This window comes from Mustela putorius, unplaced genomic scaffold (genome assembly GCF_011764305.1).
Source record: "Mustela putorius furo isolate JIRA1106 unplaced genomic scaffold, ASM1176430v1.1 tig00003869_pilon_pilon_pilon, whole genome shotgun sequence".
Lineage (NCBI taxonomy): Eukaryota > Metazoa > Chordata > Mammalia > Carnivora > Mustelidae > Mustela > Mustela putorius.
Window position 1 is genome coordinate 20972866 of NW_025422021.1, and position 25108 is coordinate 20997973.

At 37.1% G+C, this 25108-nt stretch overlaps 1 protein-coding gene across 1 annotated transcript; it reads left to right on the forward strand.

The window, feature by feature from the left end:
- Positions 1–1089: 1089 nt before the first annotated feature.
- Positions 1090–3819, forward strand: LOC101690047 (septin-2-like). Its single transcript, XM_045066613.1, is given in 2 exon segments — positions 1090–1679; positions 1682–3819. Coding segments are annotated over 2 exon segments (1080 nt in total). The 5' UTR covers positions 1090–1486; the 3' UTR covers positions 2569–3819.
- The last annotated feature ends 21289 nt before the right edge of the window (positions 3820–25108 follow it).

Below are 25108 nucleotides of genomic sequence, written 5' to 3' on the forward strand. Positions count from 1 at the left end.
GAACAGCAACAAAAACAATGCTAGATAGGGAAAAAAACACTGTAACAGAAAAGAAGAACATCCCTGATGGGTTTATTAGTACACTGGACATGGCTGAGGAAAGCATCTCTGAATTACAGTGTATGACAATAGAACTCTTAAAAACCAAAGATCAAAGAGAACAAAAAGTATAAAAAAACCCAGAACACAATATCCAAGGACTGTGGAACAACTAGAAAAGGTGCAACATAGGTGTAATGGGACCATCTCAAAGAGAAAAGAAGAAATATTTAAAACAATTGACTGAAAATTTCCCCCAAATTGACACCAAACAAGATACCCAGGAAATTCAGAAAACACCAAGCAGGATAATGGCCCAAGGAAACTACAACTTAGCAGATCACTTTTTTTTTTTTTAAAGATTTTATTTATTTATTTGACAGAGAGAAATCACAAGTAGATGGAGAGGCAGGCAGAGAGAGAGAGAGAGAGAGGGAAGCAGGCTCTCTGCTGAGTAGAGAGCCCGATGCGGGACTCGATCCCAGGACCCTGAGATCATGACCTGAGCCGAAGGCAGGGGCTTAACCCTCTGAGCCACCCAGGCGCCCAGCAGATCACTTTCTAATTGAAGAAAATCAAAGATAAAAGAATCCTGAAAGAGGCCAGAGTTAAACAACACCCTATAGGAACCAAAGGAACAACATAGAGGCAAAGATAAGGAACAAAGATAAGAATTACACCAAATTTCTCCTCAGAAACCAGCAAGCAAGAGTGTCAACTGAAATATTTAAAGTATTGAGAGAACAAAACCTACTAATGCAGAATTCTATACCATGTAAAATTACCTTCAAGACCTGAAGGAGAAATTGACAAAACAGAAGTTGAAGAAATTTGTTGACAATAGATCTGCCTTACAAAAAATGTTAAAAGGAATTCATTACAGAGAAGGGAAATAATATAGTTCAGAAATTCATATCTATGTGAAGAAAGAGCACGAAAGAAGGAAAAATGAAGATAAAATATGAACTTTTATTTTTCTTTTTAACCTAATAGCAGTTTGTTCAAAATAATAACAATATATTGTTATATGTACTTATGTATGTGTCTATGTATGTGTAAATAAGTGCTTCTGTGTACTTATATGTAAGCAAAATGAATAACAACAATGGCATAAAAGATGGAGGGAAGAAATTAGGATTATTTTGTTATGATGAGATACACTACTTCTAAAGTTGTAGACTGTTACATGAAAGTAAATTGGTTGTGAATGTATATTGAAAACTGTAGGGGTAACCAGTAAAAAAAGCAAAACAAAAGAATAATTGATATGCTAAGAAAGAGAAAATAGAATTATGTAAAACATTCAGTTAAAAGAGGCAGAAAACAGTGAAAGACAATAAAAACAGAGAACAAGATCCGAGCACCGGGTGGGACAGGGCGGAGCGCGAGCTTCCCTTGGGCACTGGGCGGGTCTGCGGCGGGATCGATCAAGGAAACTTCACTAAAGATGTCTAAGCAACAGCCAACTCAGTTTATAAATCCAGAAACTCCTGGCTATGTCGGATTTGCACATCTTCCCAATCAAGTTCACCGAAAATCAGTGAAAAAGGGTTTTGAGTTCACACTAATGCTGGTCAGTGAATCGGGTCTTGGAAAATCAACTCTCATAAACAGCCTGTTCCTCACTGACCTTTACCTGGAATCATCCCCGGAGCTGTAGAGAAAATTGAAAGAACTGTCCAGATTGAGGCTTCGACTGTGGAGATCGAGGAGCGAGGGGTCAAGCTACGCCTGACAGTGGTGGACGCGCCTGGCTATGGGGACGCCACCAACTGCAGGGATTGTTTTAAGACCATCATCTCCTACATCGATGAGCAGTTTGAACGGTACCTGCATGACGAGAGTGGCTTGAACAGACGGCACATCATTGATAATAGAGTGCACTGCTGCTTTTACTTTATCTCGCCCTTTGGACACGGACTTAAGCCTTTAAACGTCGCATTTATGAAAGCAATACACAATGAGGTGAACATCGTGCCTGTCATTGCCAAAGCTGACACGCTCACCCTGAAGGAACGGGAGCACTTGAAGAAGAGGATTCTGGATGAAATTGAAGAACATAATATCAAAATCTATCATTTACCTGATGTAGAATCAGATGAAGATGAGGACTTTGAAGAGCAGACTAGACTTCTCAAGGCCAGTATCCCATTCTCTGTGGTTGGATCCAATCAGTTGATTGAAGCCAAGGGCCAGAAGGTCAGAGGCTGCCTCTACCCGTTGGGCGTTGTGGAGGTGGAGAACCCGGAGCACAGTGACTTTCTGAAGCTGCGGACGATGCTCATCACCCACATGCAGGATCTCCAGGAGGTGACTCAGGACCTTCACTATGAAAACTTCTGCTCTGAGAGGCTCAAGAGAGGCAGCAGGAAAGTGGAAAACGAGGACATGAATAAAGACCAGATCCTGCTGGAGAAGGAAGCAGAGCTCTGCTGCATGCAGGAGATGATCGCCAGGATGCAGGCGCAGATGCAGCTGCAAATGCAGGGTGGGGACGGCGACAGCGGGGCCCATGGGCATCGTGTGTGAGAAAACGCTTTGCAAGATAGAGAAAACATTCTGCATGAATTCTACAGCTGCATGTTTCCGAGAGATCATTGGAAGGGTGCCCATCCACATTTTACAGTACCAGTGCCTGAGAATTTAATTTTTTTTTAAACTTTTGATGTGTTGTTTTGTATGAAGTGCTTTTAACATTTGTATTTCATTGTTATGTTATACTTTATATTTTGTGAGGTGAACCTTGCATTTTTCATATTTCTTCCACCTTGACTAACCACTAATGTTGAAGCTGATTTCCAGGATCAGTCATTATATATAATTAACATTGAATTTCTTTGATTTGGCTGGCCTGACTAGTTGTTGAGGAGCACTCTTGATTTCATTTCTAGAACATCCGGATGTAGCCAGCCTGTGCCTGGGTGCTAGCAATGTGGACCCAGTGATGGGGAAAGGTGAGCTGGCATCTTCAGGGCACTCACCTGCCAGGTCACCAGGATGGCACTTCTCCCTTGCTTCACTTTGCTTCGAGCACAATACCTAAAACCAGTTTTGCTGCTGTAATTCAATACTGTTAATTCATCTGCACATTTGCTTTTTTACCAAGTAAAACAGAATTATTATCTAATACTGTATGTGTATACTTAAATAGCTCTTTTAAAAACAGGTAATCAGGGGCAAATTTTAAGTCTTTGGCTTCTGATGCTAGGTCATTTTTTAAGCTGCTCTGCAGAAAACACCACAAGCCACATTTTGTAGTGTTCCCCGCTGATACTGGTAATACCCCGCTATGACAGCGAGTGTCCGTGAGCTCCAGTTTTCATATTACAGCAACAATTCTTACCCACACAGAGCCAATAAATGATTTTTACTCAACTAACATGAAAAGTAACTTTTTAAAGGAAAATTAGTAAATGATATATTTAGAAACCAGCCTTTTTTATATTTTTCTATGGCACTCTCATGTACTTTCTGTAACTATAGGCTTGTAAGATCTGCCTCAGCAGTGAGAATCGGGGTCCTTTGGAGGGTAGCCCTCTGAACCCAGACCTGTCCTGGGCCCTGAGGCTCATGACCCCATAATGCCTGAATGCCGAGTTGGCTTTCTTTTAACTGGTTCTCTAAAATTTTTAATAGTTTTCTGAAATGCAGATAGGAGCAATCATTTTTCTGTGTGCAGACTTTTGTACATTTTCAGCTACCATCACATCCTTTGTTGTGTCGGGTGAGACTGAAAGACATTTCAAATCTGTGCCATAGTGTGGGACTGATCAATGCTACCAGTCCAATCGGTTTTCTGTGCTCTGTGGCCTTGGCCGCTCCCTTCCCTCCAAGGGGCACTGAGGGGCTCTGGGGCTTGCTTCTTTCAGCATTTCTACTGACACTGGGAAACTGGTCCCCAGAAAGTGACAGGTGAAAGGACACCTGGAGGGAGCAGGTGTTGACTCCGTGTTTTCATTTAGCTCTAACAGGAGGGGCAGAGATGCAGAAAATGCTTCACCTGAAGATGGGAAGAGTTTTTGCTTGGGCCAAAATAAAGTGATGTGGTCCAAAGGGGTTAGTCACAGAGGCGGGCTACAGACAGTAATCGGGTGTTCTCAAGAATTTTGTCTTCTCATTGTTGCATAAAGAAGCCTTAGGTTCAGGTACAGTCATATAAAGATCCATCAAGAGGAAATGTAAAGTGTGTGACTTTAAAGCACCTCCGTGTAAGGCCATCTATCTGGGTTACGTTGGCATTAAGTACACTAGGAAAAGCCATTTAAAAGGTAGCCATTTAAAAGCCATTTAAAAGTTGTGCGTGGTGGCTGCAGCCCCCGCCTGCCAAGTTTGCAAGAACTGCTAGGGCCAGCCGTTAGTCACATGATAAGGGCTATTTGGGTGGGCAGACCTATATCCTCTCACGTCTATGGCCCCCCTCTGTTTTGCTGCCCAAATCTAAAAACGTACTTTCACTTAGAGATAATTATTTTACTAAGGGGTAGCCTTTTATCAATAAAACACTATTGTTTGGCTATTTAAAAAAACAAACAAACAAACAAAAAACAGAGAACAAGGGCAATAAATAGAAAATAGTAACAAATGTAATAGATAGTAATCCAAATGTATTAGTAGCTATGTTGAATGTCTGTGGTCTGAGTGCACCAGTTAAAGGATATCATCAGAACGGATAGAAAAACAAAATCCAACTGTATGTTTTCGACAAGATACTCATTTTAAATATATGTGCATTATGCTTATAAGCAGACTTCAAAGTAAATAAAGCTACAGGATAAAGAGGAGGATTACATGATGATAAAGGGGTCAATTCTTCAAGAAGACATAACAGTTTTTAATATGTGTGCATCTAACAAGAGAGCATCAAACTGCATGAAGCAAAGAGAATTAAATGAATTCATTATCATAGTTGGAGACTTCCATACTCCTCTCTCAAAAATGGATAGATCCAGCAGATAGAAAATCAGTAAGGACATATTTGAACTCAGCAACATTTTTTTTTAATTTTTAATTTTTAATTAACATATAATTTTTTTTAGCCCCAAGGGTATAGGTCTGTAAATTGCCAGGTTTACACACTTCACAGCAACTCATCATAGCACATACCCTCCCCAGTGTCCATAACCCAACCACCCTCCCTCTAACTCTCTTTCCCCCAGCAACCCTGAGTTTGTTTTGTGAGATTAAGAGTCTCTTATGGTTTGTCTCCCTCCTGATCCCATCTTGTTTCATTTTTTCCTTCGCTACCCTGCCAAACCCCTCACGTTGCCTCTCAAATTCCTCATATCAGGGAGATCATATGGTAATTGCCTTTCTCTGATTGACATTTCGCTCAGCATAATACCCTCTAGTTCCGTGTATGTCAATGCAAATGGTAAGATTTCACTTTTTTGATGGGTGCATAGTATTCCTTTGTGTATATATACGACACCTTTATCCATTCATCTGTTGATGGACATCTAGTTTCTTTCCATAGTTTGGCTATTGTGGACATTCTCAGCAGCATTTTTAATCAACAGGGTATAATTGACATATATAGACTCTATCCAAAACAGGAAAATGAATATTTTCTCAAACTCACATGGAGCATTCACCAAGATAAACCACATTCTAGGACATAAAACACACAGTAACAAATTTTAAAATAGAAATACAATGTCTGCTCGGATACCACAATGGAATTAACCTAGCAATCAACCACAAAAAGATAACTAGAAAATCTTAAAATACATGGAGATCAAGCAGTATACTTCTAAACATAGAAGTTGAAGAAGAAATCTCAAAAAAAGTTTTAAATATTTTATGGGGTGCCTGGGTAGCTCCGTTGTTAAGCGTCTGCCTGCAGCTCGTATCATAATCCCAGGATTCTGGGATTGAGCGCCACATCAGGCGCCCTGCACTGCAGGAAATCCTGCTTCTCCCTCTCCCAGTCCCCCACTTGTGTTCCCTCTCTCACTGTCTCTCTCTCTGTCAAATAAATAAATAAAAATCTTTAAAAAAAAAACCTTCTAAAAAATTTTAAACTTTATGAAAATACAGCTTAATCAAAATTTGTGGGAAGTAACAAGGCAATGCTTAGATTATAGCATTGAATTCCTATGTTAGGAAAAAAAAAAGATCTAAATTCAGTAAGTTTCCACCTTAGGAAACCAGAAAAAAAGAGAAAATTAAGTCCAAAGTAAGCAGAAGTATTAGAACAGAAATCAATGAAATCAACAGAAAAAATAAAACTAAAAGCCAGTTCTTCGAAAAGTTCAATAAAATCACTAAGTTTCCAGCTAAGGTTAACTAAGGAAAATAAGAGGATACAAATTAATAACGTCAGAAACCAAAGAGAGAACATCACTACAGATTCCATGGAAATTTACAGATTCATGCTGTATATGTATACAAAATCGACATGATGTATCCTTTAAATATCTTACAATGATATGCCAGTTATACCTTAATAAAGCTGAAATTTGAAAGAAAAAGAAAAGGAAAGGTATGTAGATTAAGAAAGACATAAAACTGTCTTCATCTGCAGATGATATGGCTGTCTATGTAAAAAATCAGAAAGAACCATAAAAACCTCCTGGTGCTAATACACGATTATAGTAAGGTTGCATAACATAAGATTATTCTACAAGAGTCTGTTGCTTTCTAGTATAAATGAAAACGTGGAGTTTAAAATAAAAAATTCAGTGCCATTGACATTATCTCCAAAAAGAAATACTCTCCAAAAGAAACATTTGGATATAATTCTAACAAAATACATATAAGCTCTATATGAGGAAAATTTTAAAATTCTGGTCAACAAATCAACAAAGAAATAAGTGGAGAAAGATCTCATGTTGATGGATAGGAATATTCAGTATTGTCAAGAGGTTAGTTCTTTCCAACTTGATTAATAAATTCAGTGCTGTCCCCCCAAATTTTCAGCAAGTCATTTCATGGGCATTGACAAACTGATTCTGAAGTTTATTCAGAAAATTCAGAACAGTGTGCCTGGGTGGCTCAGTCGGTTAAACATCTCTCTTTAGCCTAGGTCATGATCTCTGGGTCATGGGATTGAGCCCTGCGTTGGCCTCCATGCCCAGTGGAGAGCCTACTTCTCCCTTTACCCATCTCCCCTGCTAATGATCTCTCCCTCTATCTCTCACAGTCTTTTTCTGTCAAATAAATAAAAACTTAGAAAAGAAATTCAGAATAACCAATGTAGTATTGGAGAAGAAAAGCAAAATTTTAGACTTATTATATAACTACAGTAATCAGAGCAGTGTTTTATTAGCAAAGGAATAAACATAGATCGGTGGAACAGAATAGAGAGCCCAGAAATAGATTCTCATAAATAAGTCAACTGATCTTTGACAAAGTTGCAAAGGCAATACAATGAAGAAGATAGTTGCCTCAAAAATAGTGTTGGAACGACTGCATATGCCAAAAAAAAAAAAAAGGGAACTAGATACACACTTTACTGGGCACCTGGGTGGCTCCGTTAGTTAAGTGACTGCCTTCGGCTCAGGTCATGATCCTGGAGTCCCGCATCAGGTTCCCTGCTGAGCAGGAGCTTCCTTCTCCCTTTTACCCTCCACTTCTCATGCTTTCTCTCTCTCTCAAATAAATAAATAAAATCTTTAAAAAAAAAATCTCTTAAAAAAAAAATGGATCATAGGCCTAATATAAAATGGCAAGACTATACAACTATAGAGGACAAAACAGGAAAAAACCTAGGGACCATGGATATGGTTATGCCTTTTATTTTTTAAGATTGATTTTTATCTACCTATTTATGTATCTATCTATTTATTTTTATTTATTTATTTATTTATTTGTTTATTCATCAGAGAGAGAGCATAAGCGGGCAGAGTGGCAGGCAGAGGAGAGAGAAAAGCATGCTCCCTGCTGAGCAAGGAGCCCAATGCAGAACCGTTTATCAGACATGACTTTGGCAAATATTTTCTCCCAGTCTGTAGCTTGACTTTCTCACTGTCTTGACACCATCTTACACAGAGCCAAAGTTTTTAATTTTAATGATGTCGAGCTTATCAATTATTTCTCTCATGGACCATGTCTTTGGTGTTTTATTTAAAAATGCATAATCAGGGGCACTGGGCTGGCTCAGCTGGTAGAGCATGTGACTCTCGATCTCCAGGTGGTAAGTTCAAACCCCACAATGGGTGTAGAAATTACTTAAAAACAAAATCTTGGGACACCTGGGTGGCTCAGTCAGGTAAGCTGCTACCTTCGGCTCAGGTCATGATCTCAAGGTCCTGGGATCGAGTCCCACATTGGGCTCCCTGCTCAGCAGCCAGTCTTCTTCTCCCTCTCCCTCTTTTTGATCTCTTTCATTCTCACTCACTCTCAAATAAATAAATAAATGATTTTTAAAAATCTGTAGATTTTAAAGATTAGTAGAATTGTATCTGTAACTGAATGCATTCTCTTTTAATATTTGTGGGAGGTGCCTGGTTGGCTCAGTGGGTTAAGCCACTGCCTTGGGCTCAGGTCATGGTCTTAGGGTCCTGGGATCGAGTCCCACATCGGGCTCTTTGCTCAGCGGGGAGCCTGCTTCCCTTCTTCTCTCTCTGCCTGCCTCTCTGCCTACTTGTGATCTCTCTCTGTCAAATAAATAAAATCTTTTAAAAAAAATTTGCACTGTGGGATGTATGTATAAATTTTATTTTGGTCTTTTGGTGGCTGATTATGACATTAATCACATTTAGATTTAACTTATAGAATTCTTTATAATATTTTGGATTGCCATTCATTAGAAATTTTTGAAATCTGTAGTTTTTATTAAAAATGAAGTATTGTGGGCTTGGTCGGTCTCTCTCAAATAAATAAAAACTTTTTTTAAAAAAATTAAGCATTGGTCTATTCACAGCAAAATGAAGTTTTTTGTTATTTTTATTTATTTTTTATTATTTTTTAAGATTTTATTTATTTTACAGAGAGAGTGGAAGGGCAGAGGGAAAGGAAGAGAGAGAATCTCAAGCAGACTCTGCACTATGCACAGAGCCTGATGCAGGGCTCGATCTCATGACCCTGAGATCATGACCTGAGCCAAAATCAAGAATCTGATCTCCCATGTGACAGAGCCACCCAGGTGCTACTTTAATCGAAATTTGTTTGTTAGTTAAATTTGTTCTAACTTTTTTCATAATCAGATCATGTTTAATTTAACCATGAAGTCTACGCAACACAATATGTATACATAATATAAATTCTATTTGAACATTTTTCTTAAGATTATATTTATTAGGGTGCCTGGGTGGCTCAGTCATTGGGTGTCTGCCTTCAGCTTGGGTCATAATCCCAGGGTCCTGGAATCCAGCCCCTCCTCAGGCTCCCTGCTCCGTGGGAAAGCCTGCTTCTCCCTCTCTCACTCCCCCTGCTTGCGTTCTGAACTCTCTCACTAAAAAAAAAAAAAAAAAAAGATTTTTTTTTAAAAAAAGATCTTTAAAAAAAAAAAGATTTTATTTATTTATTTGACATGGGGAGAGAAAGAGAGAGAGAGACAACAGGAGTAGGTAGTGGGGAGGGGAGGCAAAAGCAGACTTCCCGCTGAGCAGGGACCCTTCACAGGGCTCAATCCAGGGACTCCAGAATCATGACCCTCATGAGCTGTAGATAGAGACTTAACCAACCAGCCTGAGCCAGCCAGGTGCTCCTGAACATCCTTTTTCTAAAGAAAATTAGACTACACCAGCTTATGAGATTGAGAAATTTTTCATCCTGTCCATTAGTGTTATGACTTGCGATAAACATGCCCGCCCTCCCTCCCAAATCATTTGTTGAAACCCTAATCTTTAATGTGATGGTATTAAGAGGTAGGAACTTCAGGAAATAATTAGGCTTAGACTGTTATGATGGTGGAACCCTCATAATGGGATTTGTGCCCTTACAAGAAGAAGAAGAAGGAGGGAACCATGGAATACATGATGACAAGGCAGCAGTCTATAACCCAGGAAGTGGAGCTTCACCAGGCACGTTCATCTAGCACTTCCCAGCCTCCAGAACTATGAGAAATAGATGTTGTTTAAGCCACCCAGTCTATGGTATTTTTGTTACAGCAACTCCAGCTAACTAAATAAAATGGTATAGGTAAGTAGTAATGAATAATAGTAATAGAAAATAAATAGTATGAAAACATTCTAAGTGGAATTTACCATTAACAAAATTTACTCTTTTATGATTATTTAATGCTTTTATGATTATTTTGTAAATTGCTGCCTGATATTAAGAACACAAGTAGAATCTTTGAGTTGCCAGACTTTATTACTTGTCATTTTTTTCATTTTAATTCCAGTATAATTAACATAATGTTATAGATGTTTCAGGTGTACAATATAATGATTCAGCAATTCTATACATTGCTCAGTGCTCATCATGACAAGTGTACTCTTAATCCCCTTCACCTATTTCACTCATCCTCCCACCCACCAACCTTTGGTTCACTATCCGTTTGTTCTCTATAGTTAAGAATGGTTTTTGGCTTGTCTCTTTTTTCCTCTGCCTTTTTTTGTTTGTTTGTTTTTTGTTTCGTTTCTTAAATTCTACATAGGAGTGAAATCACTTTATTTCTCTTTCTCTGACTGATTTATTTTACTTAGCATTATAGTCTCTAGCTCCATCCATGTTGTTGCAAACAGACTTTATTATTTAAATGATTGTGTTTGTGGTAGAAACTGCCATTTACAAATAAACTGTTGAGTTTAATAGCAAATCATTATTCAAATATTTACTGTCTATGTGTTTGAATAACAACTCATCGAGTTTTAGTATCTTCCTGTAATTTAAAAGGAAGAAATTGACATTTAAAATTTTAAAGGGACCCGGTTTGAAAAAGACTTTTAAATAGTTACCTTGAAGATGTAGTTCATACTCTAAATTTCATATAAAAAGCTATTCTAATAGACTGATCTTTTTCAGATGCCCTATTGCTTCTTTTCCTTTCTTCCTGGGAGAACTGTACAGTACAGTATTTTTCATTATTTATTTATTGAAATATAGTTGACACAAAATGTTACATTACTTTCAGGTGTACAGCATAATGATTGAATAACTCTGTATTTATGCTATGCTCACCACCAGTGTAGCTATTATTTGTCACCGTACAACGCTGTTATAATCCTATTGACTATTCTCTTAACTGGAAACCTGCATGTCTACTCCTTGTATTTAAATGCAAAATACAATTTTTTTCAAAATATATGAATAAAACTTTCTACATGTCATTCAAATTATCATAGATGTTAAAGATACGACATAGAAATACAATATTGATGCCAAATTCTCAAACCTTTTTAAAAGAACATTTATCTAGAAGGTGAACAGACAGCTCTCTGGGATTACTTATATTTATGGCCTATTTAAAATAAATTCATTATTTTGAGGCAGTTGGTAAGGCAGTTGGTAAGACACAGTATTGGAAAACTTTATGCTCATATCCTATGCTGCGTTGTGGTTTCACAATTTAACATACATATACCGTATGCTTTTCATTAACATTTTAAAAGTATCTTAAAACAGTTTCCTATTTTAAACACTTTGAAAATTTTGTAGGATAACTTGATTAAGTGATTTATACTAGCAATGAAAGATAGTATTGACAGCTCATATATTTCAGATTCGAAAATTTGAAGGTGGTCACATTTTCTTTACTTCACATTTTAAATTTTTTAACAATTTCTTAGGATTTTTACATGTTTAACTTTTTATACCAGTAAGGAGTTTGTATTGTAATGCCATATGAGTAAAAGTCCCAGGACTGTTGATTCCTGTAGTTGAGATAAGTAGCTAAGATCAATACATAGGTTCTAGGATTTTGAATTGATAGGATGCATTACAACACAGGATGAATAAAATCCATTGTAGACTTTGTGGATGTGGTGTTACAGCTGGACCCAGCAGTAGGGATAGAATTCGAATAGACGTGAGAAGCAGTTGTGGTGACTGATTAATCAAAGAATGAAGACAAAATATTATTCTTTCATCCACTGACATCTATTCTATGCTCCATGAAGAATAGACTCTGAAAATTCAGGGTTTATTTCTAACAATGGATTTTTTTTAAGCACATGCTATTGGGGGAGGGGCACAGGGAGAGGGAGAAGCAGGTTCTCTGCTGAGCAGGGAGCCCAACATGGGGCTCGATCCCAGGACCCTGGAATCAGAACCTGAGCTGAACAAAGACACTTTACTGACTGAGCCATCCATGTGTCCCATAACCATGGCTTTTTTTTTTAATAATAGCTTTGATATGCTTGAGACAACTGAAATATTGATTTAATCTATATGATCCAACAATGTCCATTGGAATGGCATGCCCAGTTTAATAAGGGATACTGGAGATTGTTCCTCGGTTGTGTGTCTTTGTCCCTTCTGAGTATACTGGGTATGTCTAACTCCATCCTATATTCCTTGCTTTGTCACCACATGCCATTTCTAATATCTGGAATAATCAGAGACAGTCCTTGCAAATTATGGGCACTCAGAAAATGTTAAATGAGCTAAAAAGAAAGTTTAGGGATTTTGTTTTTTGTAAGTTGCTTAAAGAACTTAAGTGGTAACTATCTAGTAGTAGTGCATATTCACTAAATGTTTTGAATAGATAAATATTGTTACTTAGAAATCTTTAGTTTAAGATACTATTGACTCTTTTTTTTTTTTAGATTTTTTAAAGATTTATTTATTTGACAGAGAGATCACAAGTAGGCAGAGAGGCAGGCAGAGAGGTGGGGGGAAGCAGGCTCCCCACTGAGCAGAGGGCCCGATGTGGGGCTTGATCCCAGGACCCTCGATCATGACCTGAGCTGGAGGCAGAGGCTTTAACCCACTGAGCCACCCAGGTGCCCTCTTTTTTTTTTTTTTTTTTTTAAGATTTTATTTATTTATTTGAAATAGAGAGAGAGAGATCACAAGTAGGCAGAGAGGCAGGCAGAGAGAGGGAGAAGCAGACTCTCTGCTGAGCAGAGAGCCCGATGCGGGCCTCGATCCCAGGACCCTGGGATCATAACCTGAGCCGAAGGCAGAAGCTTAACCCACTGCTCCACCCAGGCGCCCAAGACACTATTGACTCTTGACTACAGGAAAGAAATTGGGTTACTGGAAGGAAGATGGGTGGGAGGATGGAGTGACTGGGTGATGGGGCACTTGATGTAGTAAGTGCTGAGTGTTGTATGCAACTGATGAATCACTAAATTCTACCTCTGAAATTAATAATACAGTATATGTTAATTAAATTGAATTTAAATTAAAAATTTGAAAGATGCTACTTCATTATATAAGACATGATTATACTCAATAGAAATTTTAAAATTATTATTAGTGCTTTTGGATAGTATTATAAAATGAATAGACAAATACTATTAAGGACTGTTAAGAAAGAAAGCATTGATTCAGGGAGGTGTTAAAAGTCAACTCCCCATCATATAGAAATATGGTAGGAAGGGCTGAATCTTTTTGTTACATGGAGTAGCAGTAGCTCCTATTAAAATATTTTTATGTTAAGAAGAAAGAGACTGTTGGGTGCCTGGGTGGCTCAGTCAGTTAAGTGTCTGCCTTTGGCTCAAGTCATGATCCCAGGATCCTGGAATCCAGTACGGCATCAGGCTCCCTGCTCAGCAGGGGAGTCTGCCTCTCCTCTGCCCCCTTCCCACCCTCACCCCCGCTTGTGCGCTTACTCTCTCTCGCGCGAAAATAAAGTTTCGGTTTTTGTTTTTTTTTAAAAGAAGACTGGGTCGCCTGGGTGGCTCAGAGGGATAAAGCCTCTGCCTTCAGCTCAAGTCATGATCTCAGGGTCCTGGGATTGAGCCCTGCATCTGGCCCTCTGCTCAGCAGGGAGCCTGCTTCCTCCTCTCTCTGCCTGCCTCTCTGCCTACTTGTGAACTCTATCTGTCAAATAAATAAAAATAAAATCTTAAAAAAAAAGAAGACTGTTTATAATACTATGTAGTACATGATATTTGATAGAAAGAAATGTATGTGTATATATATATAATATGTATTTTATATATATATAAGATACAGCCATACCTATTAGTAAAATGGTTTTATACTGAGGGGAATAGTAGGTTTTTTATACACTTAGTTTCATAAGATACCGCAATGAGTGCTCAGGCAATGGTGGTTAGCAGAGTAGACACTAGCTCAAATGATAATTATTGGTTAATTTGCATTGAGTCTTTTCATTCAAATATTTAGAAGTATTTTGGAAAGACTAAAAGTTCCACAACCTTTCATAATAGATATTATCAAATTAATTACATGTTTCATACGAAAAAACAACAGCTGAAAGAGGCAAAGTTATTTACCTAAGATCACGTATTATTTAACTGATAAAACCTATATTCCAATAGCACCAAATTCCCAATGGTCAGTTCTAACTCCTATATAAAATAAAATCAGTGCAGTACCACTTAAGGAATGCTATTGTAGCTCCAAGAATCAAAATACTAAGTCACAGAATTAAAGCAACAACTAAAACAAAATGGATTTTACTAAAGCTAATTCTAGGTTAATTCCTATTAATTGTAGGTAAACATTCTTTAAAATATAAGGAAATAGTAATTTCATTTGACATTTTATTTTTAATATTATGGTCATTAGATTTTTCACATGGGCTGTGTTCTGATAAATAAAGCTAAGAAAAGCCAAAAGTAATATGGACTATGAATAAGATACTCTCATATAGAAATTATGATAAACTACTAATTTTTGAACTTAACTGTTTAAAGAAAAATAATTTTCCTGGTGGAAAAAGTAACCTTAAAAAAAAAAGAAAGTATCTCCTTTTGAATGTAAGACTTGTGTTATTTTGCTTTTAGTTAATAATGTTTCTTCTACAGTTGTCATTACCAATTACATACCACATGGTTTCTGAATTATTTGAATGCCATGTTAAGAGCACAGTATCTTATAATTCTCCTTATACTATACCACTGAGTCAGTGATTAGTCAGTTGTAGTATTGCTTCCGAGCAGTATTACTGCGGTACTAGAGTAAACATATCTCAAACCATTAAGAGCCTGATAGTTCTTCATCCAGGAAAAACAAATAATATATTTGCAATATTAAGAACTAGAAAACTGGAGTAACAACAAATGCAACAACAAATGAATCTCCCACGTATCCTCCGAAAAACAATAAAGATGAACAAATAAAACTAGACATAGCCCATGTTTTAACATAACTAGAACAAAGAGAGTGTTCAAACTACATGTTGTCTGTAAATAGAAAAGTGTATACCAAACCATAACAAGCCATCATTCATACCCCTATGCAAGCCATGGTGGAGAGCAAGGGTGGTCTGCATAAAATTGCAGAGGAGAAGAAGGAGCTAGTGACAGGCATAAGAGTGATTAAAATCACTTTCAGGAAAAGGAGTTCCTCCCTAAACACTGTAGTTCTGAAAAAAGCTTACTTATAGATCAGAGCACACTATAGGAAAGGGACTGACATGTTTGTTAAAGACCCACAGAAGCAATTGGAAAGGCATTGAGGGGGGAGGGTTAAAAAGGAAGGGAAATATGCCTTTTTGGAGGCTAAACAGTTAAAAGGAATAAAATAAAGCATGAGAGAAAAATTTATGATCCTGTAAGACAGAAGATATATATATATATATACATATATACACACACACATATATATTTACATTTATATTTAATGTATTTTAAGATTCATTTATTTAGAGAGAGAAAAAGAACATAGTGGGGGAAGGGGCATAGGGAGAGAATCTTAAGTAGACTTCCTGCTGAGCACAGAACTCAACGAGGGGCTTCATCTCAGGAGCCATGATGTAGGACCTGAGACAAAGCTGAAAGTTGGATGCTTTACCAACTGAACCACCCAGGTACCCCAGACAGAAGAATATTTTTATTTTAAAAAATTTTTAAAGATTTTATTTATTTACTTTTTAGAGAGCACACAGGCAGGGGGGAATGGCAGGCAGATGAAGATACAGGCTCCGCGCTGAAGAAGGAGAATGATGCAGCACTCGATCCCAAGACCCTGGGATTATGACCCGAGTGAAAGGCAGGTGTTTAACTGATTGAGCCACCCAAGCATCCCCAGAAGAATATTAAAAACAGAAGGACAAATCCTTTCACATTGCCCCGCCCTCCAAATCCAATCAGTAAAGAAATAATTTTTTACTGAAAGCAGAGAACATTCTATCTGGTATAAGATACAAGAATCTTATAAACTTCTCTGGTCAGTCCTATTCACAGAATTATAGAGGTGACAGCAATGTGGACTTTACATAAAACTAATTTCAAAAGAAAAAAGGAAATGAGAATAAAAATTGAGTTGATGAAAATGTCTTTTACCCCTCACCCTCCACAAAAACAAAACAAACAAACAAAAAAAAAACAAGCAAAAAACCCAAACATAAAGATAGACATGGAATACATCACATCCATAGAATAGAATTGAAATTACAGAAATAGAGGTTCCTGGGTGGCTTAATCAGTTAAGCATCCAACTCTTGATTTTGGCTCAGGGTCATGAGATCAAGCCCCATGTTGGACTCTATCCTGCTTATGGAGCCTCTCCCTCTCTCTCTGCCCCTCCCCACTCTCCACTTGTGCACAAGCACAGTTGCCACCTCTCTCTCTCAAAAAACAAAAACAAAAACAAACCTTTATGGTCAGTTTGTTTTCACCAAGGATGTCAAGACAATTCAATAGGGAAAGAAAAGTATTTTTAAGAATAGGTGCTAGGGGGCGCCTGGGTGGCTCAGTGGGTTAAAGCCTCTGCCTTCCGCTTGGGTAATGATCCCAGGGTCCTGGGATGCAGCCCCTCACCTGGCTCTCTGCTCTGCAGGGAGGCTGCTTCCTCCTCTCTCTATTTCTCTCTCTGCCTGCCTCTCTGCCTACTTGTGTCAAATAAATAAAATCTTAAAAAAAAAGAATGGGTGCTAGGACAAATGGATATCAACATGTAAGGAGATAGAAAATAGATTTAGTGGTTGCCAGGGACTGAGGAAAGCAGAAATTCGGAGTGATAGCTGACGGATACAGGGTTTCTTTTTGGAGTGATGAAAATGCTTTGGAATTACATAATGGTGATGGTTGCATAAACATGTGAATATACCTAAAACCATTTAATTGTATATTTTATGTAGTAGTTTACTAGGGCTGCCATCATAAATACCACAGACTGAGTGACTTAAACAATGGAATTCATTTCTCACACTTCTGGAGGCTAGAAGTCTGAGTTGAAGGTGTCAGCAGGGTTGATTTTATTCTGAGGCCTGACATTGTCTCCTAAGACAAGAAAAACAAAAGCTAAAATAAGCTATTGGGACTACATCAGAATAAAAATCTTCTGCACAATGAAGGGAACAATCAACAAAACTAAAAGATAACCTACAGAACAGGAAAAGATTTGCAAATGACATATCTGATAAAGGCTTAATTTCCAAAATATATAAATAATTTACCCAGCTCAACACCCAAAAAACAAATAATTCCATTAAAAAATGGACAGACGACATGAAGAGACATTTCTCCAAAGAAGACATACAGATGACCAACAGATATATGAAAAGATGCTCAACATCACTCATCATCAGAGAAATAGAAATTAAAATAACAATGAGATATAGCCTCATACTGGTCAGAATAGCTAAATTAATAGCATGAGAAACAAGTGTTGGCAAGGATGTGGAGAAAGGGGAACCCTCTTAACACTGTTCATAGGAATGCAAACTGATACAACCGCTCTGATAAACAGTATGGAGGTTCCTTAAAAAGTAAGAATAAAACCACCCTGTGATTGGGCACTTGTACTACTCACCCAGAGAATACAAAAATACTAATTCAAAGGGATATATGGACCCTGATGTTTATAGCAGCGTTATCATCAATAGATTATGGAAAGATCCCAAATGTCCATCAACTGATGAATGGATAAAGAAGTGGTACAGGGGCATCTGGGTAGCTCAGTTGGTTAAGCATCCAGTCTTGATTTTGGCTCAGGTTATGATCCCAGAGTCATGAGATCGAGTTCTGCACTGGGCATTGGGCTTGAGATTCTCTCTCTCCCTCTACCCCTGCCCCCACTCATGATCACTTGCTCTCTCTCTCTCTCTCTAAAGTAAATAAATTTGTAAAAAGATAGAGCAGTACACACACACACATACAAGAATATTATTTAGCCATAAAAAGAATGAAATCTTGCCATTTGCATTGACATGGAGGGAGATAGAGAATATTATGCTAAGCAAAATACATCAGAGCACAAACTGATGGTTACCAGAGGGGAGGGGTTGGGGGATGGGTTAAACAGATGATGGGGATTAAGGAGGACACTTGTGATGAGCACTGGATGTTGTATGTAAGTGTTGAATCACTAAATTGTACAACTGAAACTAATATTACACTGTATGTTAACTAACGAATTTAAATGAAAAATTTCAAAAAAAGATCCAAAGAGACATTTCTCCAAAGAAGATGTACAGATGGCCAACAGACACAAGAAAAGATGCTCAACATTACTCAACATCACAGAAATGCATATCAAAACTACAATGAGGTATCACCTCACACTTGTCAGAATGGGTGGAATCAAAAACAAGAAACAGCAAATCTTGGTGAGGATATGGGAAAAAAGAATCCTCTTGCCCTGTTGGTGAGAATGCAAACTGGTACAGCCACTGTGGCAAACGGTATGGAGGTTTTTCAAAAAAGTTAAAAATAGAACTACTGTACTATCCAGTAATCACACTACTGAATATTTACCCAAAATATACAAAAACACCAATTCAAAGGGATATATGCACACCTATGTTTATTGCAGCACTACTTATAATAGCCAAAATTTGGAAGTAGCCATCAATAGATGAATAAAGAAGTAGTATGAACATACCATAGAATATTAGTCAGCCATAAAAAAGAATGAGATCTTGCCATTTGTAACTACATGGATGGAGCTAGAGGGTACAGTGCTAAGTGAAATAAGTCAGTCAGAGAATAGCAAATACCATATGATTTCACTCATTTATGGAATTTAAGAAGCAAAACAAACAAGGGAAAGAGAGAGAGACAAACAAGGAAACTAACTCTTAACTATGGAGAACTAACTGATGATTCCCAGATGGCTGGTGGATGGGAGAATGGTGAAAGTAGGTAATGGGCATTAAAGAGTACACTTACCATGATAAGTACTTAGTAATGTATAGAATTGTTGAATCTCTGCATTGTACACCTGAAACTCCTATAATACTGTATGTTAGCTATACTGGAATTAAAATAAAAACAAGCAACAACAAAAAAAGAAACTCTGGGCAGCTGGAAATGTGGAAGCCTTTGCCATATTGTCATCTGAGCAGTTCCAGCTCAGCAGCAGAAACAAACACATGTGGGCCTTACAGTGAACTCCAAAGGGGTCTCTTTCAGGGAGAAACCAAAAATGAACGACTCACCTGGAACACCAAATGGTGAAACTGATGCAGCCAGACAAATGCAAAACGTTTATCATTCAGGCCACAGAAGTGGAAACCCTGTCCCGTCCTACTAAGAGCATTGACTGGATATCACTCTCATCTTCAGTGGATCTGCTTTCTTCTGTGTGTATATGTGTGTTATTTTTAAGGAGAAAATAAAATGCAAGCCAACTTACAAAAAAAAAAAAAATGTAACCTGAATTTAAACATGAAGAAACATCAGTCAAACCCAGACTGAGGGACAATTTGTCAAAAAATGGATGTTCTCTTAAAAAATGTCAAGGTCAAGGGGCGCCTGGGTGGCTCAGTGGGTTGAGCCGCTGCCTTCGGCTCGGGTCATGATCTCAGGGTCCTGGGATCGGGTCCCGCATCGGGCTCTCTGCTCAGCAGGAAGCCTGCTTCCTCCTCTCTCTCTCTCTCTCTCTCTCTGCCTGCCTGTGATCTCTGTCTGTCAAATAAATAAAATCTTTAAAAAAAAAAAAAAATGTCAAGGTCAAGAAAAAGAATAAGGAACTTGTTTCAGATCAAAGATTAAAGAGATGTTACAATAAAATACAATGTATGACTCTGGGCTGAGTCATTGGCCAAGATAGAAACAATTATTGTTTTGTTTTTATTTTATCTTATTATTTTTTTTCATAAAGGATATTAATGGAACAATTGGCAAAATGTGAAGGTCTGTAAATTGCATAGTGCTATGTTAATAGTAATTTCCTTTTTTTGATAAATGTACTTTTTAAGGAACTACATTGAAATATTTATAAAGAGAAACGATGTCTGCAGTCTGAATTTTCAAATTCAGAAAAGTCTGTGGGGGAGGAAAAAGAGACAGATAAAGCACATGTTAAGTTTGGGGAATCTGAGTGAAAGGTTTAAGGAAATTCTATTTTTTAAAACATAAACTTAAATTTTGGAATAATTTGAGAGTTATAGGAACGTTTAAAAGATAGTACACCCCTCACCCAATTTAATTTTTTTTAATGTCATTTTCAATTATAGTGGTACATTTTTGGAAACTAAACCAATATTGGCACGCTACTATTAAATAACCCCAGATTTTATTCAGATTTCATCTGTTTTCTATGAACTTTTAAACTTCAGACTTTAATCACATCTTACAATTTTTTCATGTAATGTTCCTTTTCTACTCAAAGATTCAATCCAGCCCACCACATTGCATTTATTTGTCATCGCTCTCCAGTCTCCTTTGGTCTGTGACAGTTTCTCGATCTTTCCTTATTTTTCATGACTTTGACAGTTTTGAGGGTACTGGTGAAATTGAATGCTCCTCAATTTTGGTTTGGTGTGTGTGTGTATGTGTGTGTGTGTGTGTGTGTCTATGACAGTTATGGCTTTTTAGAAAGAATACTGTAGAAGTGAAGTACCCTTTTCATCACATCATATCAGAGAGTAGATGATATCAACAGGGTACCTTTGGTGATATAAATCTTGATTATTTTAGGTAAGGTAGTATCTTCCAGGTTTCTCCTCTGTATACAAAAAGTTCCAAATTATCCTACTCTGGGAGATAGTCACCAAGTCCAGCCCACTCTCAAAGGCAGGGGCAGGAGGGCAGGTTAAGCCTCAACTCCTAGACAGAATAGTTTTTATATCCTTTATAATGAATATTTGACTCTTCTTTATTTTTTATATTTCTATGGTCTCATGTATATTTATTTTATTCTTTGGGTTAAATCTAATATGTTATTTATCACTGAAATAATTCCAGCTTTAATCATTGGGAATCTTGGTAGACTCCTGTGGCCTCTTGACATGTCCCCATCCTTTTGGTTTGTGAGCATTTCCTTGTTTTCTGGTACTATAAAATGCTTTGGCTTTATCTTGTATTTTCCTCATCCCGGTCCTAAATGGGCTATTTCTCCAGAGACTTCTTCCCTTTATTGAAGAATGGTATCTAGAAACCAAGGTCTTGGCACTGAGTGGTTTGTACTATTTTGTAACTTTTGTTAAGTCTGAAATTATTTCAAAATAAAAAGCAAATTAAAAAAAAATGAGTTAAGGGGCACCTGGGGGCTCAGTGGGTTAAGCCTCTGCCTTCAACTCAGGTCATGATCTCAGGGTCTTGGGATCGAGTCCCGCATTGGGCTCTCTGCTCAGCAGGGAGCCTGCTTCTCCTCCTTTCTCTCTCTCTGTCTGCCTGTCTGCCTATTTGTGATCTCTTTCTGTCAAATATATAAAATCTTTTAAAAAATAAAAAATAAAAATTATACAACTCAGTGGAACATTTTTATGCATCTTATTTGTACTTCTTTTAAAGTAGAAATACTTTGTCATATTTCCATATCTTATGAAAAGTATAGAGGTCTGTGATTAAATTCATGAAACTATTTACATAACAAAACTAATAACTAAGCAGTCTAGTCTAACATGCATACATAAAAGGGCATAGCAGAGGCATAAAGGAAGGAGATCTTGACATCACTCATAACTCTTTCAAGTAATAATACCTCCAACCTCAAATTCCATTATAGTGAATAAGCACGATGTGGACAGTTTCGCCTATTTGACAGGAAATTCCATATAAAAATATATCATCTCTCATGGAAGTTTTAAGATATACCTCTTTGATCTATCAGATACTTTTGTCCTATATCCTAGAAAATCATCTTAATTCATTTTTTTAAGGTCTTGTTTTTTGTTTTTGTTTTTGTTGTTTTTACTAATGTCTATACGCAATGTGGGGCTTGAACTCATGACTCAGAGATTAAGAGTCACATGCTCTTTTTAAAAATTTTTTAATCTTTATTTAAATTCAATTAGCCAACATAGAGTACATCATTAGTTTCAGATGTAGCGTTCAATAATTCATCAGTTGCGTATAACTCTTCTGACTGAGTCAGCCGGGCTCCCCCTTACAAAGTCATTTTAGAAAATATATTATTTCTTCCTGAATATAAGCACAAGTACAGAAAACACAAATGAGGATATAGATATGCTTTAGGTCTTAGTGACACTAAGAGTATATTAACAAATAATCCAAAAAGAATGTGAATAAAGACAGCTACAATGTTCATTTACATGAACATGGATGGAGCCAGAGTATTGTGCTAAGCAAAATAAGTCAGTCAGAGAAAGACAAATACTATATGATTTCATTTGTGTGGAATTTAAGAACAAAATAAATGAGCAAAGGGAAAAAAGAGAGAGAGGCAAACCAAGAAACAGACATAACTATAGAGAACAAACTGATGATTACCAAGGGAAAGTGGTGTAGGATGGGTTAAATAGGTGATGAGGATTAAGGAGAGCATTTGTGATGAGCACTGGATATTGTATGTAAGTAATGAGTCACTATATTGTACACCTGAAACCGATATTGCAGTGTTACCTGAGTGGAATTTAAATTAAAACTTAAAAATACAATGTAGCATAGATAACAGTTTTTATGTTTTTACCACATTAAAAAAAAAAAGACATTCATTTATTTAGAGAGAAAGATTGAGAACATGAGCAGGAAGGCCAGCAGAAGAGGGAGAGAGAATCTCAAGCAGACTCTGCGCTGAGTATGGAGCCCCACATGGGGCTTGATCTCACAGCACTGAGATCATGACCTGAGCCAAAACCAAGGGTTGGATACTTAATCAACTGTGCCACCCATGCACCCTATGGTTTTATCCTATTTTTATATGAAACTTAACATGAGTAAAAATTTTCTAGATCATTTTCAGTCTGCAGGTTGTTAGCAGTTGGTGTGTCATGAAGTCAGCTTAGTTAGTCACATTTTTTCAAGTTAAATAAGATAACAAAATGCCAGTGTTAGACACATAATATAATTACTGTTACAGAAACTTTTGTTACAGGTATTTATGTGTATGAGCAAGTGATTTGAGAGTTGTAAATACATTCTTATATTGAATTTAGGCCAAAAAAAGTATTTTTAAAAATATGGTTCTAGAATTGTAGACCAAAACACTTAAGAGTGGACCTCTGAGGAGTAGGAGAGCGATTTGGAAAGTAAAGGTCTGAAAACGTTGATTTATACTCTTGCACAAACAGTACAGAAGAACACGGTAAAACCATGCAAAGTGGTGATCCAATTTGTGGTTTCCAAAACAAAGTTAATATAATTTTGTCAGATCTCCACTCCTATGATGTATCTCTTCATATTCTCCATGGACGCTTTTGGAGCCCGATAAAAATCCCCTTTCTCTAACCTTACTACTTAAGTCTTATTCCTTAGAGCTGGTTAAATGTCCTAACGGAGGTGCCATGTAATGTACAGGATATAGACCATATTAATTTTCTAATATCCTTTCTCCCCTCATAAAATCTGAATTCTGAAATATTTCTGGTCCCAATATTTCACATAAAATGTTAGAGATTTATTTATTGTCCTCTAGCTTCTGCTATTGGTAAAATTTTTTTCAGTCTTAATTTTCATTCATTTAAGTAATCTATTCTTTCTGGTAAATTTAAAATTTTCTCATTATCCTTATTGTCCTAACTATTTTTATCATAATGTGTCTGGGTAAGACTCTTTATTCTGCTTTACGTTATCAACCTGTGGATTTAAATGTCTCCTCAATTCTGGAAAGTTTTCACCTATTTTTTATTAAATATTGCTCCTCTATTATTCTCTTAAGTAATTTCTGGAATTATTTTTAGATATATATGAATAGTCTTTAGAACTATCTATCCTGTCTTTTAAATGTGTTTTCCTATTTTTATTTCTGTCTTTCTCTATTGAGAATTCAGTGTAGCACTTTGGTAAATAGTGTTGTCAAACCAAAAACTATTTCCTCCACTCTTTCTTCATGAACATTTTTTCTTTGTTTATGTGGTAACTATGTGCATCAGAAAAGATATAAGGAGGGATTCCTGGGTGGCTCAGCCATTAAAGCAGCTGCCTTTGGCTCAGGTCATGATCCCAGGGTCCTGGGATTGAGCCCTGCATGGAGCCCCCCATCAAGCCCCTACATCAGGCTCCTTGCTCAGGGGGGAGCTTGCTTCTCCCTCTCCCACTCCCCCTGCTTGTGTTCCCTCTCTCACCGTTTGCTTTGTGTCTCTATAAAATAAATAAACAAACAAACAAAATCTTAAAAAAAAAAAAAAAAGAAAAGATATAAGGAGTAGGGGCACAGGGGAGCGCAGTTTGGCAGTTTCTTAGAAAGTTAAACATGCTAGCCATGCAACCTAGCAATCTTAATCCTAGGTATTTACCCAAGGGAATGAAAACTGTTTCCCACAAAAAACTGCACATGAGAGTTTTTATCAGTTTTATTTATTCTTGTTAGAAACCAGAAAAAAACAAATATCCTTCAACTTATGAATCGATAAACAAATTGTGGAATCTCCATGGAATGGAGTATTTCTCAGTGATACAAGGGAAGGAAGTACTGATTTATGTAATGACGCAGATGAATGTCATAAAGTGTTATGCTTAGATGAAGAAGCCAGACTCCAAAGGCTACATACTGTAGTAATTGTACTTTTATGACATTCTGGAAAAGGTAAAACTATGGAAAAGGTAAAACTATGGAAAAGTTAAAATAGCAGTGGTTGCCAGTGGCTGGGTGACAGAGAAGTTGACTACTGTGGTACTTCACATCCTAATTTCTAGAACCTAAAAAATGTTACCTTACATGGCAAGACAGACTTGTAAATGTAATTTAGTTAAACATC